Consider the following 13,061-nt stretch of genomic DNA (forward strand, 5'->3'; position numbering starts at 1 on the left):
TCTATGAGAATGAATCAGAATGATTGTAGTATAAATGTACATGTCTTATCTCCTTGACTCACCTACACAATTCTTTAAGGGTTATTATGGTATCCAATCTTCATTTAATAAACATTTATTGAGACCTCACTTTGTGCCAGGAAATTTGTAATGTACTCAGTATACAAAGACAAACTGAAGTACATCCTGCTGTCAAGGGAACTCAGAATCTACTGAAGAAAAAAAATTAAGTATATAACAGAATGCCTTGTAATAAAGCAGAAGACAGACAAGATATTTGGTGAATAAATGCTTTAAAAAAACAAGAAAGGAAATATATGAAGTATAGGTCATTTATAAATATATAACCTAATATAGAATTTGTCTGTTTCAATCAATAAAGCTTTTTCTTCAATAAAATATAAAGATTGAGCTATATATCCTCTCATGTATTTTACAAATCCCATGATAATATTCCCCACTTCTCTCTCTCTTATATATAATGGGAGTGTGTGCACATTTAGCATCTCTTTAAGAAATTAAACAAAATTTGTGAAACTCTCCATAATTAAGCACTTCTGCACAAATCTATAAGAAAATAATTTAAAATCTGAACTCAAGGGTAGTGTTCACAAATGGTTAAACAACTGGCTTTCTTAGGAAAAACTTATACACAACACACTTTTAGGCTTACTCTGGAGTATTAACATTTTCCCCAACCTTTTATCAAGTCTTGATAGTAAACAAAACAAATCAAACCCTGATTTGAAGCATTTGCTCATTTCCAAGATAGAAATGTTCATCCTAAAAATTTGGCATTTAGTTCTTGTGAGCCAGTTCAAACTGGCTCTAGAACACCTTTGCATGGAACACTTTGGACAGACTAATGAAGTCTACAAACCCTCTCCCAGAATAATATTTTTAAATGCATAAAATAAAATATATAGGATTATAAAACCATTCTAATAAAATAGTTATCAATTTATTAAAACCAAAACAATTTCATGGACCCTTGATTAAGAAACTCAGGCTAGAGAATACCTTCTTTAGAAAAAAGAGAGTAGAGCCAAGATGGCAGAGTAAAGGCAAGAACTCATCCAACATCTTCCCCACTCTGCTCCAAAGTTCTTTAAATAATGTCTCTATAATTTTAGGGCATCAGAACATCCAAAAAGACAGAGAACATTTTTCAAGTGAAGGCAACTTAGTAGCACAGTAGAAAAGTCTTTGACATCAGGATGGGAGTCCAGCAGATAGACCTGGTGCAGGCTATCAGCTCAGCCCCAGATCCAGTTCAGACTCAGTCCCGGCCCTGGCCACAATGCTAGCAAAGCAGCAGTATTTCCAGACCTCTCAGCTCAGAGACACCAAAGAGGACTTGGAAGGTCACCAGAAATAGTCTATAGAACCAGAATGGGAGCCCAGCATGCAATCCCAGTGCAGGTGGTACCAGCCTGCCCCTGCCCCAGCCCCAGCCCAGGCTCCAGCATCACCAAGGTGGAACCTCTGAATCGGTAACCATACTGAACTCCCAAGTCAAGGAGAAAATATCATAAGCTTCCAAAAAGAAACAACTCAAGTATATTGGAGCCACATTCAGAATAACACAAGATTTAGCAGCTTCTACATTAAAGGAGCAGAGGGCTTGGAAAATGATATTCAGGAAAAAAATAGAACTAGGATTGTAATCAAGCAAAACTACTTACCCAGCAAAACTAAGTATAATCCTTCAGAGGAAAAGGTGGACATTCAATGAAATAGAGGATTTTCAAACATTCTTGATGAACAGACCAAAGCTGAATGAAAAATATGATTTTCTAATACAGGACTTAGAAGAAGCATAAAGAAGTAATCAGGAAAGGAATATCATAAGGGACTTAATAAAGTTTATATGCTTACATTCCTACTTAGGAGGATGATTCTTGTAACTCACTAGAACTTTCTTATTATTATGGCAACTTGATGCAATATGGAGATAGAGGACACAGGTGTGAGTTGAATATTAAGGGATAATATATAAAAAAGACAATAAAATTAAGGGGGAAGAGGAATGCACTAGGAGAAAGGGAAAGGGAGAAGTGGAACAGTATAAATTATCTGCCATAAAAAAAAGAGTAAAGAAAAGATTTTTCCAGTAGAGAAAAAGAGGGAGAGGAAAAGTTAAGGGAGTGAACCAAACCTTTATTAGAATTAGCTTAAAGAAGAAATAACATGTACAACCAATATGGATATAGAAATCTGTCTTGCTCTGTAGAAAAATAAGAGGGGAATAGGATGTGGGAAGGGGAGAGGGTGATAAAAGAAAGGACATATGGGGAAGAGAATGGTCAGTAGCAAAACACTTTTGAGGACGGGCAGAGTAAATAGAGGGAGAGAATAGAATAAATGATGGGGGGATGGGGAGATACAGTTAGCAATAGTAATTTTGAAAAGAATTTTAAAGCAAGTTTCTCTGATAAGGTCTTATTTCTCAAATACTCCTTCCTTTTTATTTTCTCTCTTTCCTCTTTATTTTTCTTGAGGATTTTTTTTTTATTAGGTTGGGAGATTTATATTTTCTACATGACTTTTATGGAAATGTTTTGCAAAACTTCTCACGTGGTTTCTTAATTGGGGCTAGAGGACAGGGATAAAGGAGAGAATCTGGAACTCAAAATTTTTAAAAATGGTAAAGAAATTGTTTTATATCTAACAGGGGAAAATATTAAATAAATAAGATTAGAAAAAAGAGAAATATGGCAAACATAAGAACAGTATCATTACCAAGAAATGAGTGGAAAACAAAATAACAAATGAGAAGTATAATAATTAGTAATAAATCTCCTGGAAAATTCTAGAGTGGTAAAAGCAAATTATCTGGCGCAAGTAACATCTGTAGAACTATATATATTTTTTAGTTAAATGGGGGGAATGACCCTCCTGACAAAACAAGGTAGTATGATAATCTGATATCATAGGAAGGAGTTTCTCTTGGTAGAGTTCAGATGGTAAGTGGTAGTATGATATGCTCTTTTCTTTCAGTGACAAAGTGAAAGTTAATAATCATCAACTATTTCTCTGCTTCAGGACTTCTTAACCTGGGGATGTCAGATTGTGAACTTGTACATACATGTATACATGAAGTGTATATCCACACATAAATTTATTTCTTTGTAACTTATTTCCTTTGCAGTCCCATGTCTTTTATCATAGGGATTTAAAAATACTTTTTTGAAAAAGGGCTTCACAAAACTGCCATGATAGAAAAAAAGTTAAGAAAGTTAGCTCTAGCTTAAGTAGCAGAGGTTACACTCAGGTTTTTCTCTCATCATTCCCAATGAGAGTGAAAACTATTTTGTACAAGTAGGCTATTTATAAATTTTAAATATAAATCCAAATTTCTCAGAATCTATAAGAATCACAAGTACTTTTAATTATTAATAAGAATTATATTCTATAGAATAGTCTGTACTTGACAAAGTAGGTGCATCACAACAACCCTGTGATGTAGGTAGTATGGTATGATCCCAATTTTATATATTAAAAAACTGAGGTTCAAAATATTAGAACTGGTAATTAATCTGGAAGAAGGAGCTCCAAGTTTTGATTCCAAGTTCAGTATTCTTTCATTATTATATTTTTACTTGTAACACATTTTATAATTTTATCACATGAGATATTTATGTGCAACTATGTTGGAAAACTAGTTTTCCCCTGATATTTATCTGTATGTATAAGGAAGGAAAGGTTTAATTTCTGGTATGGTAGATAAACTACAGCAGAAATGTCCAAGTTATGGACTGAAACCATAAGCTGAAACCAGACTATAATGTAATTGGGGCAACTAAGTGCCAGAATGAATGGAACACTGACTCTCCTCAGGAGACCTGATTTCAAATCCAGCCTCAGATACTTACTTGCTGTGTGATGTTGGTCAAGTCACTTAACCCCAAATGCCTACCCCCTCAAAAACTATAATTGAGAAACATTGAACAAAAATTTTACAAATAAAATACAACATGGTTAATGTTAACTTATGATTTTCTGAATCAAAAGGTGCCACACGGGTTCGTTTTTATTTAATTTTGAAACCACTTAAAATCAGAAAAACATAGATTCAAATACTACTTCAGACACTTCCTAGCTATATCACTACATCATTTACCCACTTAGTGTCTGTTTCCTCATCTGAAAAACAAGCCTAAAAACTGAGTAGATACCCATCAGTTGGAAAATGGCTGAATAAGTTATGGTATATGAATTTTATGGGATATGATTGTTCTATAAGAAATGATCAGCAGGATAATTTCAAAGAAGCCTGAATAGACTTACATGAACTAATGCTAAGTGAAGTGAGTAGAACCAGGAGAACATTGTACACAGCAACAAGATTATGTGATGATCAACTCTGATGGACGTGGCTCTTTTCAACAAGGAGGTGATTCAAGCCAATTCAAAGTAGAATTGTGATGGAGAGAGCCATCTGCATCCAGAGAGAGGACTATGGGGACTGAATGTGAATCACAGCACAGTATTTTCACTTTTTTTGTTGTTTACTTGCTTTTTTTCTTTCTCATTTTTTTCCTTTTTCACCTGATTTTTGTTGTGCAGCATGATAAATATGGAAATATGTAGAGAATAACTGCACATGTTTAATATATATTGGATTACCTGCTATCTCTGGGAGAAGGTGGGGGTTAGGAAGGAAGAAAACTTTGGAACACAAACTTTTACATGTTGAAAATTATCTTTACATGTATTTTGAAATAAAAAGCTATTATTAAAAAAAAAAACTAAAATGAATACCTACTACATAGAGGTGCTGTAAGAATCAAACAAAAATCTATTTAAAATTATTTGCAAACCAGACAGTATTATGCAAATTCTAAGTATATTATATGTACCAGATTTTCAAAGTTGCTCCTAAGTGTTCAGATTTAAATTTAGTTCTTTTTGACTCTAGGGCCAGTGTTCCACCCAGCGCAGCACCCAACTGACAGTAAATGGTTGGAGGAAAGAGTAATATGTTTCAACTAATTAAAAAAAAAATTTGTGGACCAGCCTTGGAAACCAGACTTCACTTATATATATGCTATAGAAACAAGCAATACTATTTTACAACTTTGAGCTCTGGCTACTGGTAAAACACCCCTCTATCATAAGTCTGACACATGGTGCCAAGTAATAATGGAACTGGTGGGGAAGTATTCACATACAATCACACAAACATACACACTCTATGAAAATTACTTTTTTAGGTTCCTTAAAAAAGGAAAATTAGTTCCAAAGTTTAGTTTGTTAATTACAAAGAAGGTGATAATTTTAAAGAACTTGTTAACTCTTTTCTGAGAGCATCCTGCTCATTATATCTTATAGCACAATACTATTCCATCATAATCACATGCCACAATTTATTCTTCCATTCCTCAATTGATGGACATCTCCTCAATTTGCAAATCCTTGCTCTCAGAAAAGAGCAACTAAAAATATTTTTACCTATATAGTCCTTTTTCCCCCCATTTGTGGATACATAATTAGTAGAACATTAAGTCAAAGGTTATGCATGGTTTTATGCTTCTTTTGGCTTGGTTCCAAATTGTTCTACAGAATGAATCACAATTCCTCCATTAACATATTTATGTCTCATTTTTTCCCACATCCTAACCATCATTTGTTATATTCTTTTTCTGTCCCATTAGCTAATGTAATAAGCATGAGGTAGTATCTCAAAATTGTTTTAATTTGTATTTCACCAATCAGTAATGAGTTAGAGCATCTTTATATGGCTTTAGATAGTTTTCATTATTTCTTAAAAAAAAAAAACTATTCATATCTTTTGCTAATTTATCAGTTGTGAAATGGCTTTCATAAATGTGACTCAGTTCTCTATGGTTGAGAGAAGAGGCCTCTATCATAGAAACTTGCTTTAAATGCTTTTTCACATCACTATGACTTTGTGGCACATTTATTTTGTTCCCTGAACAACACATTGCTTTATTGCAAAAAATATATATATTTCTAGTGACACAAGTTGCTAATGCTCTGGATAAATCTTCAAATAAAAAATTGCAATATAAAAAAAAAGAACTTGTTAACTAGAGTAATTGTAACAAGGGTACAATTTTTAAAAAACAAAACCATAGACAACATTCAACAGCACCAAACTAATACATAAATGAATATGTAAAAAAGTTGGTACATTGTCCAAAACTACAATAATCAAGTTGAACATCTACTTTGAAGAAAACTTTTATAAGCATTGGATTCCCTAAAAGCAATGCTTATGAAAATCTTAGGACTAACCCTGATTCCTATCAAGAAGGGACTTTCTTGTGAGAATGAATTATGTACTAATAGAGAACTGCAGCAATGGAAAAACAATTTGGAAGGGAAACAAAGCTGGAAAAAAATCTTTATAGCCAATATTTCTGATAAAGGTCTCATTTCTAAAATAAACAAACAACTGTATCCAATATATAAGAATTGCAATATGCAAGACTTGCAATTGCTATTGGGGCAGCTAGGTGGCTCAGTGGATAAAGCACCAGTCCTGAAGTCAGGAGGTCTTGAGTTCAAATTTGACCTCAGTCACTTAACATTCCCTAGCTGTGTGACCCTGGGCAAGTCACTTAACCCCAATTGCCTCAGCAAAAAAAAAAGAAAAAGAAAGACTGCAAGTCATTCCTCAATTGATAAATGGCCAAAGGACATGAACAGTTTTCGGATGATGAAATTAAAGCCATCCACAGACATATAAAAAAATATTCTAAATCAATATTGATTAGAGAAATGCAAATTGAGACAAGTCTGAAGCCAGATTGGCTAAGATGACAGGAAAAGATAATGCTAAATGTTGGAAGGGATGTGGGAAAACTGGGACACTGATACATTGTTGGTGGAGTTGTGAAATGATCCAACCACTCTGGACAGCAATTTGGAACTATGCTCAAAGGGCTATAAAACTGTGCATCCCCTTAGTCCCAGCAATGCCATTACTGGGTCTGAATCCCAAGGAAATCACAAAGAAGGGAAAAGGACTGACACGTGTAAAAATATTTGTAGCAGCTCTTTTTGTGGATCAAAGAATTGAAAAACAAGTAGATGTCCATCAATTGGGGACTGACTGAATAAATTGTGGCATATGAAGGTAACAGAATATTATTGTTCTATAAAAAATGATGAACAAGCTGATTTTAGAAAGACCTGGAAAGATTTATATGAACTGATGCTGAGAGAATCAAGCAGAACTAGGAACACATTGTACACAATAACAGCAAGAATTGCAATGATCAACTATGAAACACTTGGTTCTTCTCAGTGCTTCAGTGATTCAAAGCAATCCTACTACACCTTGAATATAAAATGCCATCTGCTTCCATAAAAAAGAACTAAGGAGACTGAATGTAAATCAACACATGCTATGTTTCATTTCTTTTTTCTGGTTTTTTTTATCTCTCCCTTTTGCTCTGATTTTTTTTTCTCAACATGATTCATAAAGCAATATATGTTAAAATAAGCAAATAAACTAACAAACAAACAAATAAATAATAAATTTTTTAGAAAGAAGTTAAGTCATACCTGTGGTCAAGATGGCTAAAATCTTGCAAATTCAGTTCCCGAGTGTCTTGGGTGAGATAAATAGTATCCACATCCTATAAGAAATATAGTTTGCTCTTTTAAATAGTTCATAAGTATAATCAGGGACACAAGAAAAATTGTTAAAAGAAACGAATAGTTTTCTTTAAAAAGAGACAAAGGATGGCTCTTCAGCTCAGCTGGGTAATCAATCCTAGGAAATTTGAAAAGCCTCACTGTATGAGGATAAAATGCTTTCATTAGATAACAGAGAAGGAAGAAAGCAATAAAACCTATTTTTAACCTATCCTCAGAACAATGATTCTCAAAAGAGGTCCTCTGAAACTACAGATACATAGAAATTTTATTTCTAATATGAGATATATATACATATATATAAATATATATATGTATATATATATATATATATATATATATATATATATTCCATTATAAACAAAAACTTTTTGGAAATCTTTGATCATACGAGTAAAGCCTATGGACACTTTCACAGAATAATGTTTCTTGATAAGATTTCTTGATAATAATAAAAATAAAATAATAAAGAAAATAAATTGTATTAAAATATAATTATTAATTATATTTTAATACACATAAAAGTTCACAAAATCTAATTTTAAAATCCCTATTCTAGATTAAAATTTGGAAAGATGGACTCACCCACTGCACTTCTTCCCTGTATGGAAATCCAAGCCAGTCACAAACACAGGCATACATCTGAGAAAATCCTCCTAAAACAGTTCATTGAAACACTAGTGAAAATCATAGCACTGTGATTAAACAATGCAATTTTAAAAATTCAAAATCTTAAGCATTTAAAGCTGTTTCTGATATTTAGAAGCTTGTAGACTAGGAAAACAGAGCCAGGATAAAGCCACATATGTTAAAGTAAATACAGAGTAGTTTGCAGTGAGGCATAAATATAGGATTTTTATCCACCAATCAAGGTTCACTCTGAGTTAATTACAGGTTAAAACTAATTGCACCTTTACAGTAACTTGCTAAGAATAGAATTTAACTTTCTGGAATGAAGAATTTTACCTAAGATTAATTTTACAGATTTGAGTGCCTACTTACCACAAGGCCCTACTTCTGCCACAGTCTGGCTGTCCCAAAGCGCTTGGAGATTGGTGAGTCTTTCTGAGGGTTCCATAGCAATTTTTTTCATAATTCTCCTAAAAGACAATGTCAAAGAACATAAGCCAAATTTCCTAAGCAATTTTCATAAAAGTTTATTTTATGGAAATGAACTGTACTTTCTGTAACAGATGTGTTCCTGAAAAATTATACATATCCTCAGCTTTCCTAAATTGAATTATATTTGTATACATGCTAAGGAAACAATTTTCATGAATCTAATGGAAAATTAAATTGTAAAGTTAAGACCTCTGTTTGTAATATAACTAGACCTAATTTACCTTCTTGGGAAGTTTGGGTTGTCACTTGCAGAATGACCGAGAAATAAAGTGCCTTGTTCTGGGGCATTAAGAATAAATGAAATCTAGTTATTAAGTGAAGCCAGAGTGCTAAAAAAAAGGAACAATACTCTATCAAGGGGCAAGCTAGAGTGTTTCTTTAGCTATATTAAGTAAAACAACTGAGCTTTCTTTTCCTTCTACATAGGAGCTTTAGCTAACTTGTTTATCTCTTATAGTTCTTGCCTACCAGGAAAACTAGGGTTGAAAAATACAGTTTTAATGATATATAAGAAAGTTATTGAGGAAAAATAAAGGAAAAAAACCCATGCCTTTTCTGTTTTGGGACTTCAAAATAGCTGGGTCCAGAGCAATCTGAAGTGGTAAAGAAAATAAACCCATTGTATCATTATTCAGGTTCTTAAATCTCATCATTAGTATTTCCATACTCAGCATAGAGCTGCCATGACTTTTTGCCTATTTCCTTCCCAACCCCATACTTAATAATATATTCCACAGATCAAAGACAATCAATATGAGGGTAGGGTAAAGATTCATAATGTCAAGTGGTTATTTTCCTCTAGACTATTATAATCATTGTGTACATTACTCTTTTCATTTTTCTCATTTTACTCTCTATCACTCCATAACTATCTTCTAAGGTTTCTGTGCTTTCTTTATATGCATTATTGTTTACTAGACAACAATCCATTTATGCACAGTCTTTTTTTTTCAGTCATTCTCCAATTGGTGGGCACAGATTTTATTTTAATTCTTTGAAGCCACAAAGTATTGTTATTAACATTTTGATAAATTATTAGACCTTCCTCTGTCTTTGACTTTCCTGGAATATATTCTCAGATTGATGATTCAAAGGATATATACATTTTAATCAACATTCCCAATTAGTATCTAAAACAATTGAACTAATTTACAACTTCACCAATAATATATTAGAGTATCTATCTTCCCACATTTTTTTCGGCTATTGACTGTTCTTATTTTTTTGTCATTATTACCAGTTTGCATCATGTGAGATGAAACTTCTGAATGGTTTTAATTTGTTTTTCCTACCAATTGATTTGGAACAGACTTTCATATAATTATTTATTGTTTGAAATTCTTCTTTTAAAAACTGCTCAAATTCACCAGACCTACTAATAGCATTTATAACTCAGCCAAACTTATATTTGCTCCTATTCCTTTAACTTCTATTTCCACATATATTACCTCTAACTTGTATAAAGTAATATATAATACAGTGCTTATGGAAAACATAGAGCTAACTTCATTGCACTGCACTGATTTTAAATATGAAAAATTCTTCAGACTGTCAAATGTGTCATCAAGTACAAATGACTTATTACATTATCTATGGTCAATTAAGTCAAGCATGTTTAAAGAATAAGAAAAAATACAATCATACTACAGAAAACTGCAGTGTAACCAAAAACAAAATGTTATTCACCACATTTAATTAGGAAGAACAAGCCCTGAAAGAGCAAATATCTTAAACAGTATAACAACAAAAAAGAATAATTAGCAATAAACATATTTCCACTGATAGTAGGAATAAAGTTTAGGTTAAAAAGTAAAAAAAGATAAAAAATAAATGAAACAACAAAAAAAAAAAAGAGACAGCAGATCTAAAAAAAAAAAAAAAAAAAAAGCATAAGAAAACCTAAAAGGTGGAAAAGTAACAGCAAAGTAGAATGTTATCTATATTCTTTTCATGTTAGGTGGTATAGTGGGGAGAGCCTATGAAGTGAAGGACTCCAAGATTAAATCTGGCCTTAGGCAATTAGCAACTATGTTGCCCTGAGCTAGGCACAAAGTCTCTGTTAGCTTCCATTATCTCATAAATAGGGATAATAATAGTCCCTACCTCCCAAGGTAGATTGTTCTGAGGATCAAATAAAATAATAATTAGGAAGCATGTAGCAGGGTACCTGGCATATAAGTAAGCATTATATAAATTTCAGATGTTCTTATTATTCTCACAATCATCTGGGTGATGATCATGATAATGATGTTCTGGTTATTTAATAGCACTATAATTCAATATGCATAGTAATAGTGGATTCTCTTAATGAGGGAAGGAAAAGCCAATTTTTAAAATGAAATAACTAAAAAAGAATAGAAATGAAAACAGAGAAGAAAAATAGAAAATCAGAATTTAGAGTAGCCACTAAAACAAAGATTAGCCACATTTGTACACATCTAAACAAAAAAGGTTTTCATTTTCCATATGCTATATGCTTTTTAGTTTTTTGCCATGCTGTTAGTGAAGGATGACTTTTTTTTTTTTTGGTATTATTAGTGACATTATACACAATCCTTATAAAAATGTATTATAGTAAAAGCAATGTAAAATGATGACTAGCTTTTTCCTTGCTTGTCTTATCATCTTATTGATGAGGCAATTGATGACAATAATCCTACCACATCTACCAATTGTCATCTACATAACATTTTTAGATTTGCAAAACACTCTGTATACATGATTTCATTTGAATTCTGCAGCAATCATATTATTACATCCTTTTTACAGTCAAGCAGGGGTTCAAAGGTTAAATAGCATAGTCACACTGCTACTAAATAAATGTCAGGGAAAGGATTTAAATCCAAGTTTTAGACACCATGTCGAGCAGAAATTCCATTGTGCCATCCTACTGAAGGTGTATTTGATGGGTGCTAGAACACATTTTCATTACATTTTGAAGCAAGGGGATCATCATAGACAGTTACTTTTTCTGACCTACCTATACAACTTTGGGACTTCACTGTCTTCTGTCCTATGCTCCAAAAGGATCATCATTGGGAAAATTTCATCAACCTGCAAGATCCTGTCAGCCTTGATACTCACACCCCATTTCTATTTTCTGCCTCTATTTATTTGTTTGTTGGTTGGTTTGTTTATTTTGTTGAGGCAGTTGGGGTTAAGTGACTTGCCCAGGGTCACACAGCTAAGAAGTGTCAAGTGCCTGAGACCAAATTTGAACTCAGGTCTTCCTGACTTCAGGGCTGGTGCTCTTATCCACTGCACCACCTAGCTGCCCCTATTTTCTGCCTCTTTGATTGAAGAACAAGCTACAAATCCCATAAGCTTCATTTAAAGAGTGCTCAAAATGGACTTCTTATTTCCCACTTGACTCTACTCCTCTGAGACTTTTCTAACTTCTTTACCACGCCTCCACATCAAGATACTTCTTTATCCCTGAAAGAGCTGAAGAAGAAACTGGCCAACTATTACAATATTTTTGCCAAGAAAATCCCAAATGGTGGCATTGGAGGTAAATGAACAATAAAGTGACAAGAGATTTTCTGTGTTGTCGTAAAAAGTGATTTTGCATTATATCAAGTCAAAAAATATAATTGCAGTCTTTGGAGACTTAGATTTATTTATATAGATTCAATCTTTAAATACTTTAGAGTTTATTTTGTTTAGTTTTTCAATTTTCTCTGTCTTCCTCTTGCTACAAGGTTCAGTGAAGATGAAACAGCTTTAGAATAATTAGACCTGGGTTCAAATGCACTCATAATTCTACTTGGACAACTCACTTGACCTCTGAGGGTCTTATCCTCATCTTTGAGACAAAAGATTTCAAAGATTCTATTACTGGGTCCATACCCAAGCCAAAGACATCATATAAGTCAAACTATCCATTTTTGGAGATTAACACAAAAACTGGAAACAAAGGAGATATCTACAGTAAAATCACTCTGGAGTCACATGTCTGAGAGTGACTTAGAACTCAGATTTTCCTGATTACAAATCCTCTTATTCACTGTTTTTCCTGGAATTAAGCAAACCCTATTGCTGTGTAATTATAATGATCAATCTTGGATCTGAAGAAAAAGTGAAGGAAATGCACTTTGCCCTCTTTTCCTGGAAATGAAAGAGATGCAGATGTAGAATGTCATTAACTTCTCAGATATGGACACTATATCAGATGGGCTTTGCCTATTTGTTGTTGATATTGGTAATATGGTTTTAAAAGGAAAATCTAGTTGTGCAGAAATCACTACTATATCAATACAAATTTTAAAATAAAAAATAAAGAAGGAGAACAATATTCATGTATGACCTAG

General features: G+C 32.9%; 1 protein-coding gene across 6 annotated transcripts in view; it reads right to left on the minus strand.

Moving 5' to 3' along the window:
* Positions 1 to 13,061, minus strand: part of CARMIL1 (capping protein regulator and myosin 1 linker 1) — a 344,450-nt gene that overhangs the window by 157,673 nt on the left and 173,716 nt on the right. For all 6 annotated transcript variants that reach the window (XM_031946771.1, XM_031946768.1, XM_031946772.1 and 3 more), the window contains exons 6-8: positions 8,632 to 8,729; positions 8,215 to 8,285; positions 7,537 to 7,610 (exon numbers count right to left, since the gene is read on the minus strand). In XM_031946771.1, coding sequence (XP_031802631.1) covers positions 7,537 to 7,610; positions 8,215 to 8,285; positions 8,632 to 8,729 — 243 coding nt within the window. The remainder of the gene's footprint in view (positions 1 to 7,536; positions 7,611 to 8,214; positions 8,286 to 8,631; positions 8,730 to 13,061) is intronic.

The sequence above is a fragment of the Sarcophilus harrisii genome, chromosome 1 (genome assembly GCF_902635505.1).
Source record: "Sarcophilus harrisii chromosome 1, mSarHar1.11, whole genome shotgun sequence".
NCBI lineage: Eukaryota > Metazoa > Chordata > Mammalia > Dasyuromorphia > Dasyuridae > Sarcophilus > Sarcophilus harrisii.